Genomic DNA, 19,792 nt, shown 5'->3' on the forward strand with positions numbered 1-19,792 from the left:
AGGCATAACAAAACTCGTGACAAAATGATTTGTGATGCAACGGTTGAGTTATGATTTAAATATGCTGCGAAAATAGTCATGGCGATTCAGAATACGGAGCTACAGAGACACGGCGGTAAACCATGTCGAACGTGCTTAAATCCATTCGGGCGTGGCATATAATCCTCGGCGCTTTCGTCAAACATGAAACCCTTCGTTATCATCATTACACTCAATTATGCTGTAACTTTGACCGGGGAATACTAGGGGAATAGAACGTTGTACATTGTAATTGAAACCATTGCCAGGGTTAGCGGCCCTTTTTCATGCCTTTTTGATTGGTGTGGTTCTCCCTAGACCGAAATAGATGAATTTTGCACGTAAAATAATTAATGGAGCCAGAAAACAAACCATCCTCATCTCATAAAATGGTGTAATGACAATATTGAGAGTTAAGCTCCAAACAACTCCACGTAAAAGAGGCCAACGCATTGTTCTGTGCTCTAATATCTTAATTAATATTGACATTTTAAGGCTGCTTTGTCCTATAAAACCCGTTTTTGGTAATAATTGACTTCATTTTTTATGGTATCGCATACACACGGAGACTCCAAGAAGTAATAAATACCTTATGAAACCTATATAGATGAGAAATATGCCTCCGGACATTTTCTAGGACAGAGATGCTTATCGAAATATCAGAATCTTCATTTCCATCACATCCAAACCACCCGCCCTTTTCTAACACCATCAACTGACAAGAGGAAAATGCAAAAGTACTTTGTTCAGCTTACGTGACGACCCCAACACCAAGGCCTAGTAGGCCACGTGCATGGATGGTAACGATTCGCTGGTCCCTGTGTGGGTTTGTTTTTGTCACATTGATTTGGCGTTAAAGAGCCTACTGATTCCGGCTCAGACGCGGTGGCGTACAGCCTTCGGGGTGTGTTTCTCATTTGGTGACACATTGTACATTGCCGCCGGTAGTTGCTGGTATTACCAAAATACACCGTGATGCTGATTGGGGTGACAAATTGAAGTGTGGGAATTAATTCACTTAATGGTTTTTAAATTAAGTGATTGCCTTAGCACCTTTTCCCGACGATTGGTTACCGTCTCCTGACACTAAAGAACACAAATAAAGCTCTGTTAAAAATTTTACTGACTTTCAGTGCTTCGATCAATATCTTACTACTTCAGTACCACAAACAGCAAACAAGCAAAACCTTCGTGTGCCTTCTGGACCAACGGAAATCTCCAGAACCACGCCGCAGCCTACTCAAACACACTCTCGTAGCCCGCGATTATGTTTCCACTATTTACACATCAATTAATTCCCTAATGACTTCTTCCGATTGCTTGCCATGAAGCAGCCTAAAGGACCCCTGCCATGATCCTGTCCCTATTTGTCCGTCCTTTTGCCATTCTTTGAAGGAGAAAGTGCGCCTCCGAAATGAACAACAGCTGGGTCAACTCTTGCCTGAAGTGGTTGCCGCAGAATGCTTCCCACAAAGGTACTTCTGGCCCGAGAATTGATCCTTTACAGACACCTTTCGCAAACGTGAAGCGTTTTGAGGCATATTGGTCCAACGTTGATCTTTTTATTGCATTGCTTGTGGTTGCACAATGAGCTTCAATGGATGATGATTGTTACATTACAGGCACCTGGCCATGGCTCGGGGTGAATTTCATGCAACTTCTCGGTTAACGTTGAATTGCAAACCATGAAATTAAAGATTTGTTCAACAACATGGATTAAGAACCAATAATGCAAGAAATGGCTGCAACTTTGTGAATGTTCACAAAAAACAACACTTCAAAAAGAAAAACAAAATCTCGATTTGAAACGAATGCAAACAACCTCATATGCAAACTACACGGTTCCTCTATTAGATTTAATATTCAAACTTACTTGTAGTTTCCAAGCGGGACATTGTTATCAGATTCCATTGCTTTCAACAACAATTTATTTACATAAAGGTAAATTTTTACTAAAATGTTTACACGATTTCAGCCACCAGCTCATGGAGTGTGTAGGAACGAGGTCAAGTATTTGCCAAAATCGGTTTGGCCATCTTGGATGCCTTTGACTTCATTGACAGTCCTTAGTATTAGTGCAAAAAAGAGCTATGCATCGACCTGTATCATACATAGACATTGGTGAATTCCATTGAATTTTGTCACCAAATCACTCATTATTAGTAATTATTCTGTATCTTTCAGGCTGAACCATGTAAGGACATGACCGGAAATAGAGGCAAAAACTCTTGTCATTCAGGCACATCTTCCAATGCAGGTGTGAAGCATGTACGTTCAATTATCCGCAATTAGACGATCTTGCCAGAAGAAGCTTAGCTAGTTTTCATGAAAATAATGCTTAACATGACCGCTGTATTTCTCTGATAAGTTCTGATAGTTTCTGGAGATAACAAAAAACTGCGTAAGTATATAGCCGAGCTGTAATGTTGATTGAATGAAACACCAAAAGCGTATCCAGCGGCTGATGTTTGCTTCAGGCAGACAGAGTTGTCAGATGCTATTTAAACACTACACAGCCCGACATGCCGCACGAAAAATGCCAAGCTTGGATAACACTGCAAACCGTAATTTACGCTCCAAAACTGGTCCCTAGTGGAAGGTTGTGGTTACAACTTTGAATAAATTTTCTTACACAGCTATACGTCTTCGTTTAGAACGAATCGAAAACGGAAATGAATTGCAATTAACACACATTTGATGTTCGGTATGTCCATGGATTCGATAAGCTGCCCAATTAAGCTAACTAATCATAAATGACCAACGGATTTATTGAGTTTGAGATTCCATTATAAAATCACTTAAATAATTTAGCAATAGCGCATGACCACCTAACCGAGCCCGTGCTTGGGTATGCTTGGCGGGCATTCCGAGCAGTACGAGCAGTAAAATAAATTCAATAACCATTTTCCATAACATTGCCTTTGAGAAGAAGGGACCAGTCAGTCAGTCAAGCACCAGGAATCGTACCTAGGTTTCTCACATAAACAGCAGCAGTTTCGTATCAAATAGGCTTTATTGAACCATTCAGTATAGCAAGGGTCTCCAAACTACGGCCCGCGGACCGCTTGCGGCCCTCAAGAGTCTGTAATGTGGCCCGCGATGACTGGGTAAAGGGTAAATTAAATAGCTGTCTTTTCTGACTTTCTAGCTGTTATCAAAAAAAAATAGATTAAATAGCTGAATTAATCAAAATTTATTTTTTACTTCTGAAAGACGAAAATCAAGATTCAATAAAATAAAGCTGTAGAAATATGATATATTTTGTTAGTATTTTCATATTAAACGAGATTTGAACTTCACTCGCTCTAAAGGTAGCGCCAAAATGGCCCTCAACAACGTTGATTGTGAAGCAATGCGGCCCGCAAACTGAAAAGTTTGGAGACCCCTGCAGTATGGGATAACCCTTCGACTGGTCAATTGAAAAGAAAGTACTCCAAATAATAAGCAAGCATATAGGGGGCGTTTTTGTGAGAAAAAAGGTTGTTTTGTTGTTGAAAGTAATCTGCTATCAATGTCCCGCTTAGAAACTGCAAGTAAGTAACAAAATAATTTCAAACAATGTAGAAAAAAAACGTGGAGTGTTGATATGAAATTACCTACATTATCTTCATGTTTAACTCCAAATAATGCATATTTTGTCAAGCATATCTTCAATTTCTTGGTATGCAGTTTAATACAATTCCAAGGGTTTGCAAAAAATGGTTAACAAATCCAACAATTATCCCGAGCCATGGCCAGGTGTCTGTAATGTAACAATCATCATCCATTGAACCTCTTTGTGCAACCACAAGCAATGCAATAAAAAGATCAACGGAGGACGAATATGCCTCAAAACGCTTCTCATTTGCGAAATGTGTCTGTAAAGGATCAATTTTCGGGCCAGAAGTACCTTTGTGGGAAGCATTCTGCGGCAACCACTTCAGGCAAGAGTTGACCCAGCTGTTGTTCATTTCGGAGGCGCACTTTCTCCTTCAAAGAATGGCAAAAGGATGGACAAATAGGGACAGGATCATGGCAGGGGTCCTTTAGGTTGCTTCATGGCAAGCAATCGGAAGAAGTCATTATGGGAATTAATTGATGTGTAAATAGTGGAAACATAATCCCGGACTACGAGAGTGTGTTTGAGTAGGCCATGGTGAGGTTCTGGAGATTTCCGTTGGTCCAGAAGGCACATGAAGGTTTTGCTTGTTTGCTGTTTGTGGGACAGAAGTAAGAAGACATTGATCGAAACACTAGAAGTCAGTAAAATTTTCAACAGATTTTAATTCCTGTTCTTCAGTATCAGGAGACGGTAACCAATAGTCGGAAAAAGGTGCTAAGGCATTCACTTAATTTAAAAATCATTAAGAGAATTAATTCCCACACTTCAATTTGTCACCCCACTCAGCATTACGGTGTATTTTGTTAATACCAGCAACTACCGGCGGCTATGTACAATGTGTCACAAATTGAGAAACACACCCCGAAGGCTGTACGCCACCGCGTCTGAGCCGGAATCAGTAGGCTCTTTAACGCCAAATCAATGTGACAAAAACAAACCCACACAGGGACCAGCGAATCGTTACCATCCATGCACGTGGCCTACTAGGCCTTGGTGTTGGGGTCGTCACGTAAGCTGAACAAAGTACTTTTGCATTTTCCTCTTGTCAGTTGATGGTGTTAGAAAAGGGCGGGTGGTTTGGATGTGATGGAAATGAAGATTCTGATATTTCGATAAGCATCTCTGTCCTAGAAAATGTCCGGAGGCATATTTCTCATCTATATAGGTTTCATAAGGTATTTATTACTTCTTGGAGTCTCCGTGTGTATGCGATACCATAAAAAATGAAGTCAATTATTACCAAAAACGGGTTTTATAGGACAAAGCAGCCTTAAAATGTCAATATTAATTAAGATATTAGAGCACAGAACAATGAGTTGGCCTCTTTTACGTGGAATTGTGTGGAGCTTAACTCTCGATGTTGTCATTAAACCATTTTATGGGATGAGGATGGTTTTTTTTTCTGGTTCCATTAATTATTTTACGTGCAAAACTCATCTATTTCGGTCCAGGGAGAACCACACCGATGAAAAGGACATGAAAAAGGGCCACTAACCCTGGCAATGGTTTCAATTACAATGTTCAAAGTTCTATTCCCCTAGTATTCCCCGGTCAAAGTTACAGCATAATTGAGTGTAATGATGATAACGAAGGGTTTCATGTTTGACGAAAGCGCCGAGGATTATATGCCACGCCCGAATACCCGAATGGATTTAAGCACGTTCGACATGGTTTACCGTCGTGTCTCTGTAGCTCCGTATTCTGAATCGCCATGACTATTTTCGGAGCAAATTAAAATCATCATCCAACCGTCGCATCACAAATCATTTTGTCACGAGATTCGTTATGCCATTTTCATGATTCAAACGTGCTTCAAACATGCATATATTTTACGAATGGCGCAGAGCTGGTAAGAGGAAATGTGGAATGACGGGAGATACGATGTAGGATCAAAGATGGTAGAAATCATTCAGCAAGTTATTCGAATTATTCTTTCAGCCAACGTGCCTTGATAGAGAAGAATGTGTCTTTTGGGAAAATGCTTAAAATAATTCGAACTGTACATGTAAAAAGGGCTGAATGGGATGAAAAAAATCTTCGATAAAATATTTCCATATTTCGTGCTAATCGTTAAAACATTGCATGAAGCAAACAAGCAGAAAAAACACCTTTAACTGCATAAAAAGCGGCTTTTCTAGAAACACCCACTTTCGGTTTCATGTTACCTTCCGATTTTTTCGAATGTGTCCTAAAAAAACACCACCGATGTGGATCGTTTTGCATGCATAATTTGGGAAGTATGGAAAAATAACAACGTCCTTTTTGTGCGATGCAATCTGCGTGGAATAAAAAAAAAGTCCATCATAACTGAAGGCAAAAACCATTTCCAAAAATAATCCGTCGTTGATTTGCTTTTACTATCAAAGAGCCTTTTTTCGTACCATGGCCACGGTATAAGCCACAAGCACTACAATGTAATGGAAGAGCTCGAAATGTAAATCCTTTTTAAATCCTGAAAATAGAAAGCATCTCAAATGCTGCCACCGCAGTGACTTGAAGCAGCGAAGGGAAAGAGCATGTCAAGATTCGCTGCTCAATCTCCGTAACTATTGGCATAGTACTTTCTTGTGCAAACATATTAAAGTTGATTTCATTGCAGGACAATCTGCCTCTTCCAAATGTTTACTTAACAATCAGCGGAACCACGCTGGGCAAGGAGTAGTCTTTACAGAGTGGTTCCAACAAAACCTTCCTCTGGGACTGTGGGGCATTGTGGAATGGAGCAACAACGTCCCTATTGGTTTGGGGTAACATCAGTTGTTTGCGTAGGTAATTTAGTGAGGGAATGTAAAGTGACTTTGTTGAAAAGTGTCACTAAAACAGGAAAAACATTCATTTTCGTCGTTCGTCATTTTCAGAGCGTCCGTCAATTTAATATTCCATAAGAAACCATTTTTAAGATGACTCAGATGCATATCGGTGAATATATACACACTTTATTTAACTGGACACTTCCTCCGAATGCCGTTCCAAAGACGCTCACAATAACATTTGCTCAAACACGTTTCTATTTACACTCTGCAAATCAACATTAACACTTGTTGCTTCTCTCACTGCGTCATTGTTCCACTTAGCAACACGTAGTTTCGGCCCTAGTTACAGCAAAGGAAGCTGCGTTCAACTGATGATGGCCAACGGTGCGTTCCCGTTCGTGACCCTTTCGATGTTTAACCAGTGCATTGGATTGGACGAAGGTTTTGGAGCAATCGGGACACTTGTGCGGCCGCAGTCCACTGTGAATGAGCGTGTGGCGCAGCAGGTCATACCGCTCCTTGAAGGCCTTCGAGCAAACGGCACATGCATGGGGCCGGTCGTCACTGTGCGTCTTGCGATGGCGTACGAGCACGTGCTTTTCGGTAAAAGCTTTTCCACACTGGTCACACTCGTAGGGTCGTTCGTTCGCGTGACTAAGCACGTGTGTCTTGAGGGCATGCAGCCGAACGAACTGCTTTCCACAGAGACTGCAGCTGTGTGGCCGATCCGACCGATGCAACAGTCGATGGCTGGAGAGAGCGCTGGGTTGCGTGAAGGCTCGTCCACACGTCTCACACCGTAGACTGGGTCCTCTTTGGTCGTGCAGCTTCTTGTGTGCAGACAGTGTGGAGGAAAGCCGGAACGCCTTGGGACAGATGGCACACTGGAAAGGCCTTTCGTCCCCCGGCTGGAGGTTGTTGTCAGTGTGGAGTTGTTTGTCACGCAGACTAGAATCCCTGGAGCAGTTGTCTGGAGGTGAAATGGGAACGACAGCCTTGTTCAAACTGTCGTTGGGTTCCTCGAACATGTCGCGTGGTACTTCCATCTCCTGAAGGGTGAAAAGGGATTGAAATGGTTAACAGATCGGTGATTGAAGTAGTAAATATGATAAGAGAAGGTTGCATACCTCTAAACAGGACAATGTGTCGGACAACTGGTGGGAATTGCGAAGCTCCAACGCTGGAGATCTGAAACACAAACAATATTATTCACAACAACTGATTACAGACATCAAATGCCGTCGGGAAATGGAGTGATTGCAATGAATCTCTATTTGAATATATCTTCAGTCTGTAGAATATCTAAACTCAACCGCAAACAAACAGCAAATGTAGCGAACTATCCCGTCAGCATGGAGGAGACTCTCACTAAGTGCGATGGAATCTCATCTCAGTTTGGACAGCTGTGAGAGCCATCCAGTTTGCTTCTGGTTGAGTCCTTTTTCCCTACCCTTCGAAGAGAACAGAGCACTGATTGGTCCATCGTCTGGCAACGCCCCTTTGGAAAAATGTCCTTGGAGGGAAAGCGCAGCGGAGAGAATCGTTTGTAGAAGAGCAGACTCTGAGCGATTTGAATATGGTTGAAGAGTTTTCCAATAAATGTAGGGTGCATAATAATAGTGTGTGAATTGAACATACACCATTGTCAAAACGAACACTCTTCTAACCTTTTTGATTGTTTACGGAAATAATTGAGTAAATAACAACTCATTGAAATGCTGCCAACTATTATCGGCTCTCGTCTGCGACTGGCATTGGACGATTAGGAATAATTTATTTGCCTGATTGTGCGGACGATTGTAAAGCATGCAAGGCCACAATTATTCGCCATTGATTAGTAAAACATATCCCAACACAAATGGAATCGGTAGATGATGTTTATTTAGCACAAAACTTTCCGTCACGGAGCATTTCCCGATTCATAAAGGGTCATGCAAATAGCTCTGATTGGGGAGTTGTTCCCACAGATGGATGCAGAGGTTCATAAATCATGCAATATGCCGCAACTCCAACTTAAATTCGCGTAATTTTCATTCGTTCAACTGTCTGTCGAGTAACGAGGCCGTCTTTTTCACGGTTTCTTCCGGACTGTGCCTATGCAAATAGCGTTAATTAGCAGCGAGTTATTGTTGTCTTTGGGTTCTCGTTAAATAAGCTCAGGGTTTCCGCTGAAAAAACACGTCTGGCACCGATGGGGAGAATGTTTTTTGCTGCTCCAATATCTTTTAATGTACCGAATCACGTTTGTTTGAGTATTTGGAAAACTTCGTTACAGGTAAAGTAGGATTTTTCTTGCAACAAGTATCTTGCGGAAGCCTTATGATGTAATTAATGCAATCTGCTTCTTTGGATAATTATGGCGCTGATTTCCTGCAAGTAAAATCGCTTTTATAAATCGCGTTGGAGGTTTATACGGCTTCAAAATGCCTTGAGGAAATGGAAAAATGGGAAAATTGTTGACCTGATTTTCCTTAAATAAATAGGTAATACGGAAATGAAGTTCTGTTTTCTCCCAATCAAACATCTCAAGCCAAAATCAAACCAATTTCTAATAACAAACAGCCGATCCATCAATTTCTCTGCACAAATCCGTTCCACATTTCATTCCGGATGATTAAAAATGTATGAAACAATGGAACTTTGTCCCGCTTTTCCGATTGTTTCTAGTTTCCCAATCATCTGGTCGCTCATCGGTTGACTTGAGATCGAGATTGAGAGAAGGAAAGCTACACAAAAGTTGATACTGTAGCTTGGTGTTGGTGAAGTTTTGTGTTCCAGCAAGCAAACAGGGGAGGATAAGAATGTTTCTACGACTCTGTGGATTGAATGTTTCATAAGACCAAACAACGTGACCAATACAGGAAGGATAAGGAGATAAGGATAAGGGGAGGTTCGGACTAGAAAGTTTCCGTCACACGTGTGTTTGCAGAAAGTCTGAAGCCTTTCTGTAAGGAAACCTCTTTTGAGGAACAGATTTGTAAACCTTTGAGGTTTACTTTAAAGTCTTTTCAAAAGTAATGAATAAATTGGTGAAGAATCAATTTATATTTTCCATTTTTTACAACATATTACACAGTCATGCATGTTTATGGATTCATTTGTTATGTTTCCCCATGATAACTGCGGCGAAATAATCCACTATTTTCCATTCCACAAAACTCCATTACGTATTCATATCCGCAAATGAAGCCAATCATGTTCAGTTATAATTTATGTTCATTGCAAACGCTTTCGCAGTAAAAAGTATTCTATCCCGACACACTTTTTCCTCCTGAATCGAAACAGTAAGGAAGTTTATGGAGGACGTTCATATCATATCCCATCCTGACCTGATTGTTGGGATCGTTGAATGGGATGCTGTATTGTGTTGACTTTAAGGAAGCCGTCCAATATCGACCGAATGATAGAAACGGGAACCATGTCAACAACCGAAAAGCGAAGGACAAAAGCTCCCTCCACCCACCCTCCACAACTACCAGTACAAAGTCCAAAGGTCCCAGGAACTCATTTATCGCCTGCTAATCCACACCAGGGTTGGTACGTTTACCAAACAAATAGTTTTCATCTGAATGGTAGTTGAGGAAAGGGTTCATTTCGTTTATCGCTGTGAGTATTTATCAACCTTAAATCGTTCGAATATAATTTCTTAATCCTTGGGAACGACAAAACGCTTGTTTCCGCGTAGATTAGGCAGTGTTGGTGTACTTACATGCATTTAGAAGGCTTCCAGGATGAAAATGAATGGATCATTGATGTGTTGTGGCATTCTGAAGATTCGTCCTCAGTTTGTGGAAGTGTTGTGATGAAGCTCGATTCCCTCAGCAGGATTGATTGAATGCCAATGTCTAGCTCCTGGTTCTCCGGGTGGAAATTAAAACTGAAAAGGACCATGAATAAAAAAGAAACATTGAGAATTAAGCTGGACCGTTGTGAATCTTCCGAAAGATCTTATTTTCAGGTTCAATTAGAAATCAATACATAAACTGACATGGTCGGTCTCATGGTACAGTCGTCAACTCGTACGACTTAACAACATGCCCGTCATGGGTTCAAGCCCCAAATAGACCGTGCCGCCATACGTAGGACTGACTATCCTGCTATGGGGGGAAATCAATAAGTCACTGAAAGCCAACCCCAAAAGTGAGTTGGCAGGCCTTGACCGGCATCGGTTGTTGAGCCAAAGAAGAAGAAGAAGACATAAACTGACTGCATGCCATCGATCCGTGAAAATGTGATCTGTTCGTCATGGAAAACATTGGCAATAATGTTCATTAGAGTCTAGGAATTACGAAGAAAATAATTCTTCAGGGACTTAAAGGCCAATTAGTTGATTCAAAACGATAAAAGGGAAACCAAAAACTAATCTACTCACATGTCAACGATGTCCCAATCCATTTTAAGTTGTTAATTCCGCTCCGGGATGATAGGAACAGGATGTTTCCAATACCGGACAGTTGAAGCGAACAATACACGCGACAGAGAAACGTTTTTTGCAATAGTCTCTATTTCTTTCGGTAGGTCACATTCACATAAAATAACACAAATATCCGGGATAGAAGTTTAAAATGTTCTTCCGGATTAAATCCAATGGGGAATGTTTGATTCACTACTTGACAAAAAAGCTATATTCTGCTTGATTCGATTCGAAAAAAAGATTCGATGTTCACAATACTCTTGTCCTAAATTGTCCTTTCTTTATCACTTGCCTAGCTACTATGATGCACAGAATACCATTCTTGGCCTTCACTGACAGGTTCACGTTACTATGGCAACGGGTCCAACTGATGTCAACTCCCCAGTCACACCAATTCCATTCGACAGTTCGCGCAAAAGTGAGGCTGGCACAGTTTGATGCCATCAAAGTAGCTTCTTTCCTGGATGGTCCGGTTGAAGGGAAGTCCTTCCACGTACCCCAGTCATCTCCCTTCTCCACGAGAATGGCGTTGCACAAAGTAGAAAATCCGGAGCGAAGGCAGCAAGGTAAACAAATCTAATGCTTATATGTGCGACGGTACCGCTGAAGCTAGAAAATGGACGATGGAAAACAGCAGAAAGAGAAGGGATCATTCTGGCGTGCCCTTCCACCATACCTCGTCTGTTGCTAAGGCAGGACACACGACACTGATCTGCACATAATCCGCGGACCTGCTGGGACCTTGTCGGAGCGAATTGCGGAACAATGGAAAAGAGTGAGTAAGGGAGGAAAAATGGAAAATTGGAAATAGGAAAGCTCACTTCTCACAATATTTTGACCCTTTCTCTCATATCTTTGGTCTCTTTCAGGCTCTCTGGCCAGTTTCGGATCATTTCATGAGGACACGCGCGCGCTGCACATAAGCGATTATTTATTTTCCAAATCTGATTTACAATTCTTCGAGAGGACAAGGTGTTTGGTGTGGCGGAACTGGACTCGTTTGTAATGGTTGTCATTTATCTGAACATGGAGCTCTTCCTATGTACTACCAATTGAATATGATGTGTTGCCGATCTCCTACGCGCTTATTATCTTCAGGTGAGCTTTACGAAGGTCGACGGAGAAGGTGAGAACGATTACTGATTTACGGAAATTAGAAGGATTATGTATTTATCTCTTCTGTTCGAGCAAAATGGCTCCATAAATAGTGTTGGAGCAGCATGGAGACACGGGTAAGCGTCCTTCTCCTTCTTCCATGTGTGTCACAGGAAGAGATTTCCTTGAACCTCTCTATTCGTCATACTTTGAAAGGGATCTGGGGCACCAGAGAGGTCTTCGTTGTTCAGGACAGTGAAAGAATAGGAGATACTTGTAGAAGAGAGATGTCGGGTGAAAGAGATAACGTACCGCGCACGCGAAAAGGAAGCGCATCCTGTTCCGTTTGCTGTGACGTCAGTGCCATGCGCAATTGATAATTGACAAGGACATACGGGAGCATGATGAGCCAACGAAGCGAAATGGAGGAGATCACGTTTATCGGAAAAGCGATTGGCCAAATAAGGAAAACACTCTAATCTCTGATTTTCCGATCTTCCTTCCCGGGAGTCTCAGCACAGGAGGGGAACATGCACATACATAACCTTGGGAGAGGACTCATGGTTGGTTTGAGAGGGACGAGACTGGCGGTAGAAGGTAGTTTATGTATTTGGCAAAACCTTATTAACCGATTAGTGAGCTATCGGGCAGAGGGTCCAATGGCGGAGGTGTGACAAATCGCTTCCACTGATGAGTATCGTTGCTAAATCTCATATATTGAGCGATTGTGTGTGGGTATCGATCAATTGTATTGGTGATGGGCGAATATTCATGTAAAAAATCTCTCATCCGACGTGTTTTGGTGCTTCCTTTGCTATTCTCCCGGAAATATCCAATCAACGGCAAATAGCAAACACAATCCAACCTGCAAAGCCGGCATGGTACCGTGAAAGATTAAGACAAACATCGACATGAGCTGGGTTTCGTGTTTTTATAACGCCGGATGTGGCAGCCGTATCGTCTGGTTGTGCAATATGGCCGCAAGGAACATTCCACCGTAACGAATGACGGTTCTCTCATCCTTCCGTTGATGTGGTTCGGGTCCGCGTGAGAGTCTGTGTGCTTTTGGTTGCACAAGGACGAAGAAAAACAACAGTTTATAATTAAATTTAAACTGCCTCGCAGTTGTTTTTCTATCGCCAATCGGTGCCAAGGGAGCGCAATAGAACAAAATCATCCCAGAAAAGAGCCGGAATTGATGTAACGTGGTCGGTTTGTGCAAAAAAAGGGTGTTTCGTTATGTGTTGTGCATCATGGAGTATATGGAGGGAAATCCATTAGAACGACGCAATCTCGCTAAGAATCGGCATGTTTACAATTAATTTGGGAAGTGGATTCCTGCTCGAGAGTGAATTAAATGGATGTGACGCCATGGTTTTGTTGGCAGCATTATTCAAAAATCACCGTAGAAAGTAATAACCAATACTCAGAAAGCATTCCCAACAACGTCGATGCAGTGTATGGAGCTCAGCCAAAGGACTCAATTACCCTAATGAGTCATGAACATAATCAATAATCATTCACCTGTACCGCGGATTGGCCTTCGGGTTGGGCCACGTTCATCGTTCGTTGAAACGGCTAAAGGTATTATGGAATGATTTGTTGATTTATTTATATTTCCATTTCGTTTTCCAAGCACATGCTCTCCTGTGAAACATGCTTCATTTGCGTATGTTCTGGTTGCAATTTACGTACGATGATGGAACAGTTTCGATTTGTTTTACGAGGCCGAACTTTGAGCTACAGCGAAAGACTGAATTTTATCATCTAACAATCGATGTTAAGCTTTACCTAAACCTCACAAATACATAGAGAACAACAGATGCAAGTTTCCGTGGTGTAGTGGTTATCACATCCGCCTAACACGCGGAAGGCCCCCGGTTCAATCCCGGGCGGAAACATTTTTTTCCAACGACGTTGCTCTAAATAAATCCTACTTTTACTGAACAGATCTTCATTCTAAACGTGTAGTATTCATTATCATTATCAATAGGTAGAGGACAGAGATATAACATTTTGGATGTATTTTTAACCACCAACACATTAACCATGCTTACCTTTCTGATCTTGTTTCTCTACATTGTTGGTTTCACCCCACCCTGGAATGGAGATTCGATCGTATTGTTCCATACGCTTCGCTCTGTTTCTTTGCCGTACTTTCTCTTCAGTTGGGCAGTCGATACTTTCCCCACTGCATGGCTAGTAAAACCATCGGTTTGATTCGAAACTTCAGCTCTTCGTGTAAAAAACCTTCCAGTCACCGTCTGTAGCCGTGATCGTCTAGTGGTTAGGACCCTACGTTGTGGCCGTAGTAACCCAGGTTCGAATCCTGGTCACGGCAGTGCCGATTGGAAGAAGGAAGGAAATAACCTCCAACATATTTACCTTTACCCCTCTCTCCAAGAACACTGTCACGGAAGACGGTGGTGAGAATTAACTTTTTATCATATACCAAGCCAATTCCTAGGTATCCCCAATCTCTAATACAACAAATGCTATCGCTTTTGTGCTACTACCCTTAAAATGATCACTCTGGCTGTTCAAGACAGATACTCCGATAAAGATATACTTCCATCCATCATCACATAAACGAGTAGAGAAGTATCCGAGTCAATGAAATGAAAGAGTTCTGCTCCTTATCCCGAGAAGCTTTCAATTTCCCACGGAAACTCACGTGATCCTAGATTGATATTTCGTTTAGATAACATGAATCGTTTATGGGAAGCGATTCTTCACTTCACATCGTGTGAGATCATTTATTTTATTTATTTCGCTAGTGCATCTATGAAACGTTAAAGTTTCAGAAGGAATATCAATACTCAGTAAATGTTAAGTTGTTATTTATCAAAAAGAAAAATTCATTTTATTATCATCATATCGAATTCATGGGCATATTGAACGAACATAAAATGAGTCAAAATTCGCGCTAACCATATACGTAAGGAGATTAACTCAGTTACACTCAGAACCTGGACACATTTTTCTGGGAACATTAGTTACGGTTTGCAGTGTTTCCAATACGAGGCATTTTCAGATGTTTGGTTGTACAATATTTGAAGAGACCGTACAAACGTTATCTGACTAATGCAATCTTCATCTGCAGGATACAATTTTGGTGTTTCATTAAGAAAATGCCGCAGCTGCGACATGAGTTTGTGCACATTCTTAGAATCATGTGTTTTCAGTATCGAATTATAATAGAACAGTTGTTTCCTGTTTTTTAAATTATTACAATTGATTGAAGGATAATTGAACGTACATGCTTCACACGTGCATTTGAAGCTGTACGTGAATGACAACATTGATTGCCTCAATGCTCGTGCATGCGTTATATGACCCGCTCTGAAACAAATTAAATTATTAGTATGATGAAGAGTGTCCATTTCTTCTATTGATTTCACTTACTCATAGCTATCGAACAGTTGACTTCCTTCAAGAACTGGACGGATGACAAAAACGGCACACCGCCCATCGCGCATAGTGATGCGTTTCACGTTGGGAGCACAGGAATGATTCAGCATGCTGATCAAAGGGAAGCAACCCACTGCAAATGATTCAGCCACGTATTCCTTCACCTTGTACGCATTAAAGGACAACAATTTTCTGTTACACTCCACGATGTGCATATATCGCAGGATCAAATCTAGTAAAAGCTTGTTTGTCGTTGGGTTTGCTCCACACACCGGTCCCAGCTCTGTTCTTTCCAGAATAAGGGTATGTAGGATGGTAGCATTGAAGATGTAGAATGCAACCCAAAAGCTGTCTTGCCGTTCTTGATTAGTGGTTAACACGTGCACCGAGTTGAAAATATCCTGTGACGTAGCTTTATTCCAATCCATCGTAAACCCGTTCACATTGGATTCATCCAGTACATCGAGATGATCCTTCAATGCCTCTGGATTGTTATCAAAGGTTGTGATCGCAATAGCAATCATGCGAATAGCAATCAAGGGAACTTCTTCGAAAACTTCCCACAAGTCTCGTAAAAGCCCGCACTCATATCGATGATACTTGTTGTACGCTTTACTCAGACATTCCTCCGAACAGTACATGGCCATGGTGCATCCTTCGCACGGAATCAATGTGAATGGTCGTTCGCCATGGCAACAATCACATCGAACATATCGCAACGAGTCCTTCAGCACGGTAACGAACGGACTTTCGATCATCACGACATCGCCCACCTTCAGCTTACGACTGGTCACCACATGTCGTCCGTATTCTTCGTTCTTGCGCAGTTCCAGACAGTTGGCAACTTGTGACGCATTCTCTTTGGCCGCATAGCTTAGCTCGGGCTCTTCCACCACATTCGGAGAAATCTTGCTCGATGAAGCATTCTTGTTCCGAGCCTTCGCCAAAGCATTTTTAACCTCTTTTTCGCGTTGAATCATCTTTTCTCCAGGATAGTTTGACTCACGAGCAAGCCGAATGTTCTCCAAACAGTCCTCAAAGCGTTGCATCTTCAGACAAATGTTTGAGCGATTTGCATAGGCCAATGCCCTTTCTGTCGATCCTTTTTCGGAAAAAGCGATGCTCTTATTGTACAGCTTGATGGCCTCAATGTAGAATTTCACGTTCGGGTGAAACATTTTATTTCCTTGGGACCGTAGCTGAGCCGCTTTTGCTTTGTCCTTTACATCGTTGCGCATGTTCAATTGTTCACGAACGGAATTATTACGAATCCACTCCCCAATTTTGGGGACCAGGAACTCGATGGCTTCTTTATTATTTAGATTGTTAAGTTTTACTTGTAATATACTGGGTTTAAGGAATGTATCGTACATTTTTGCAAACAACGCTTGCCTACATTTTGTTCTCCATGTCACAGACGGTGGTTCGCAAAACGCATCGAAGCATTTACGTAATGTCGCATTACTCTCCTCCATTTTTTAAGCCAACAGAAGGCAAACAGAACAAACTGAATACTGCCACTAAATAAAACAACAGCTCTTTGGTTAGTAATTGAAACGCTCAAGAAGCGTGCCTCTAGATCGAACACGTTTCTTTGATCTCGCACAAAAGAATGTTCTTTGTGGTGGAATAATCCGTTGTCGTTTGGAAAGCTGCGCGATCCGATCCGCACACCCAGTTGACAATCTGAACAGCAACAGTTAACGGTTACAGAAGGGCCTAACAAGCGATTGTTATATTATTTTTCTTACAAAAATATAGAATAGACATAAACAGATTAGTGATATTGAAAAATGAAGATGAATGATTCGTTCTATGAAATCTTTACATTAATCTTATACCATTTCTAGCTCATAAAATTTCATACACAAATCATGATACAGGGGCACTTTCCGTTTTAAGTTCGTTAGCAGAAATTTCAGCCTGTCAGCTGTTTGCATTGTACAGCAGTTTTCGAGCAGCTATCTAAGTCGGTATAATATATAGGTGGGCTTATCCCAAGGTGTATGAATTTAGAAGGCTGATTTTTATCGCTTATGTTTCTGAATGAAGATTTTAAAAGTTTTTTGTTTATTCGTCAAGCCTCCAGAAAGCTTGTTTGAACAAAAGTTTTCACCCGTCCTGTCAAAAAGTGGCGTTCAAATTTGGTTAAAGAAACATGATATCAGACCACCTGGTAAACATACACTATTATTCAAGATTGCACAATCTAATATCTTTAATCCACAATGGGATAAATGAAAACACGACCTTGTTTTGACATTTTTTCGAGCAGGTACTCGAATCTAATTCTAGCTTTGAGGCTAGAATAATATAGACTGAAAATTGCAGGCTAGTTTTATGTGTGGATTTGTATGGAGTGTTTACATGATTTCAGCCTCCACCTGCCAAACTCCATAAAAAAAAACTGACTAGAATCGTGAAGGGGCCCCACAGTCAGAATTAAATAGCTGAACGCTCTTTATGGCATGCTTTTTAATTGGACGCTCGATGGTTGGCTGACAGTTCAATTAAAACGCATGTGTTTGTATGCAGAAACCAGCTTTTGACCGCGAGGCCACATGAGGTGAAATATACAGTGAAATAAACTATTTGACAGGCGAAATATCTGACGGATAAAGCATCACAGCAACAAGCTGATGTGCAATGTAAACAAATAACGTACACAAAATCGTAATAATATCTATTAAATAACTTCAATATCGAGTACTTCGTCATTTTTCAATCAACAGTTCATAATTTCTTACAATTAGGGAATGTTCTGCATAAGGAGATATTATTGTTAATAGAATTTCGAAAGCGGATGTTGTGTCTCCCCCAACCCTTTAGCTATCCTTGTCAGCTATTTCACCTGTCAAATAGTTCATTTCGTATAGTTTTCGTATAGTAGTTCATTTATTTCACCTCATATAGCCGCGCGGTGAAAAATTCACAAAAATCTCATGGCTTGCCAAGAAAAATTTCATAATTTTTTTGTATGAAAAAACGTGTCAACTAAAAAGCACATATTCAGTAGTTGGCAGGGAATAGAAGTTCAACCAGTGAGTTCGGACTGTAGTGTAATTGATTCATGAGATGAAGAAGATGCAAAAGATTTAACACGTTCAGCCCGCCGCTGATTTTCATAAAGTTTCCGTTCCACCGGCATCTACAACGCAAGCAGTTGAATTTGAACCAAACATGCATTAAGCAAAATTGAATGTTTTTTGCTGTACTTTCAACTCTTCTTCTTTTTTCTTTTGGCTCAACAACCGTTGTCGGTCAAGGCCTGTCTGTACCACTTGTGGGCTTGGCTTTCAGCGACTTATGGAATACCTCCTATAGCAGGAGTCAGTCCTACGTATGGTGGTACGATCCATTTTGGTTTGAACCAATAACGGGTATGTTGTTAAGTTGTGCGAGTTGACGACTGTACTACGAATTTCATCTCTACTCTGTACATAAATGCTGTATGAGATTTTTGTCTGCAGTGCAATAATTCGTAGGCCGAAAATACATGAATAAGAATTGCGCGGTTGCCCAGGGGCTGCCATCAGCTTACGGGAAAGTTCACTGGCAGACCCTCAGAATCGATTCAGGCTAGCTCCGCAGTTTTCTGGAATCGATTCTGGATAGTAGGTCCAGAATTAGTTTTCGGAATCGATTCCATAATTGGAATCGACTCTGGAATTGGTTCCGGAATCGGCTCCAAAATTGATTCCGGATTCGGCTCAGGAGTCAGAATCGGTTCTGGAATCGACTCCGTAATCGGAATCGGTTCCGGAATCAAAATCGGCTTTCGAATCGGAATTGGCTCTAGGCTTCCAAACGGAATCAGTTTCGGCACCGCCATAAAAATATGCGCTTGGGTCCAAAAAAAATTAGGTATTGATAACCGCAAAAAATCAAAATTTATTTGTAAAAGATCCATTCTCTTGGAGAACCCCGCACTGATTTCGGACCTAAAACTTCTTTTTTACAATACAAGAACTAATTCACATTCCGGAGCTAATTCTAACTCGGGAGGCAATTATGATTCCATTATCGGGGCAAATTGCAATTCCCAGATCAATTCCGATTCCGGAGCCGATTGTGATCGCGGAATCGATTCCAGAGCCGACTCGGGAATCGGCTCCGGAGTCAACTCCGGAATCGGCTCGGGAATCGGCTCCGGAATCGACTCCGGAATCGACTCCGGAATCTCAATCGATTCCAGCATCGGAATCGATTCTAGCATCGGAATCGACTCTGGAATTATTTCTGAGTAGGTTCGATTCCGAGCTCCCCACCACTACAACATAGACAAATTTAAACATAGACAAAGTGCCCATCCGATAAGATTTTATCGGACGTTGCTGTCAAACGCTATTTCAGTTCATATTACGATAATTTGGATGATTGAAATAGTTTAATCATAATAAAAAATAATTTGATATTGTTCCTTCGTAGCCCACATAATTATATTGAGAGATAAAATCGTATGCGACGATCCGACGGATTTAAAAAAATCCGTCCAATGAC

The 19,792-nt window shown here is 41.3% G+C and overlaps 2 protein-coding genes, 1 long non-coding RNA gene and 2 other non-coding genes across 5 annotated transcripts; 3 read left to right on the top strand and 2 right to left on the bottom strand.

Moving 5' to 3' along the window:
* The first annotated feature begins 4,118 nt into the window (after nucleotides 1-4,118).
* LOC121600590 lies at nucleotides 4,119-5,773 on the top strand. Its single transcript, XR_006005843.1, has 3 exons — nucleotides 4,119-4,330; nucleotides 4,406-4,794; nucleotides 5,161-5,773. It is a non-coding gene; the product is annotated as an uncharacterized LOC121600590 (long non-coding RNA).
* Nucleotides 5,774-6,555: 782 nt separating this feature from the next.
* LOC121600589 (zinc finger protein 726-like) lies at nucleotides 6,556-11,217 on the bottom strand. Its single transcript, XM_041929303.1, has 4 exons — nucleotides 10,745-11,217; nucleotides 10,082-10,249; nucleotides 7,500-7,560; nucleotides 6,556-7,421 (listed from the first exon to the last, which is right to left on the bottom strand). Exons 1-4 carry the CDS (start codon nucleotides 10,765-10,767, stop codon nucleotides 6,690-6,692), a joined length of 984 nt encoding a protein of 327 aa, XP_041785237.1. The 5' UTR covers nucleotides 10,768-11,217; the 3' UTR covers nucleotides 6,556-6,689.
* A 2,492-nt stretch (nucleotides 11,218-13,709) lies between these two features.
* Nucleotides 13,710-13,782, top strand: Trnav-aac. The gene has a single exon. It is a non-coding gene; the product is annotated as a tRNA-Val (tRNA).
* Nucleotides 13,783-14,150: 368 nt separating this feature from the next.
* Nucleotides 14,151-14,222, top strand: Trnah-gug. The gene has a single exon. It is a non-coding gene; the product is annotated as a tRNA-His (tRNA).
* A 493-nt stretch (nucleotides 14,223-14,715) lies between these two features.
* Nucleotides 14,716-16,943, bottom strand: LOC121600588 (SET and MYND domain-containing protein DDB_G0273589-like). The gene is made up of 2 exons (XM_041929302.1): nucleotides 15,287-16,943; nucleotides 14,716-15,223 (listed from the first exon to the last, which is right to left on the bottom strand). Exons 1-2 carry the CDS (start codon nucleotides 16,765-16,767, stop codon nucleotides 14,878-14,880), a joined length of 1,827 nt encoding a protein of 608 aa, XP_041785236.1. The 5' UTR covers nucleotides 16,768-16,943; the 3' UTR covers nucleotides 14,716-14,877.
* Nucleotides 16,944-19,792: the final 2,849 nt, after the last annotated feature.

Source organism: Anopheles merus, chromosome 3L, assembly GCF_017562075.2.
Source record: "Anopheles merus strain MAF chromosome 3L, AmerM5.1, whole genome shotgun sequence".
In the NCBI taxonomy this organism is placed as follows: domain Eukaryota; kingdom Metazoa; phylum Arthropoda; class Insecta; order Diptera; family Culicidae; genus Anopheles; species Anopheles merus.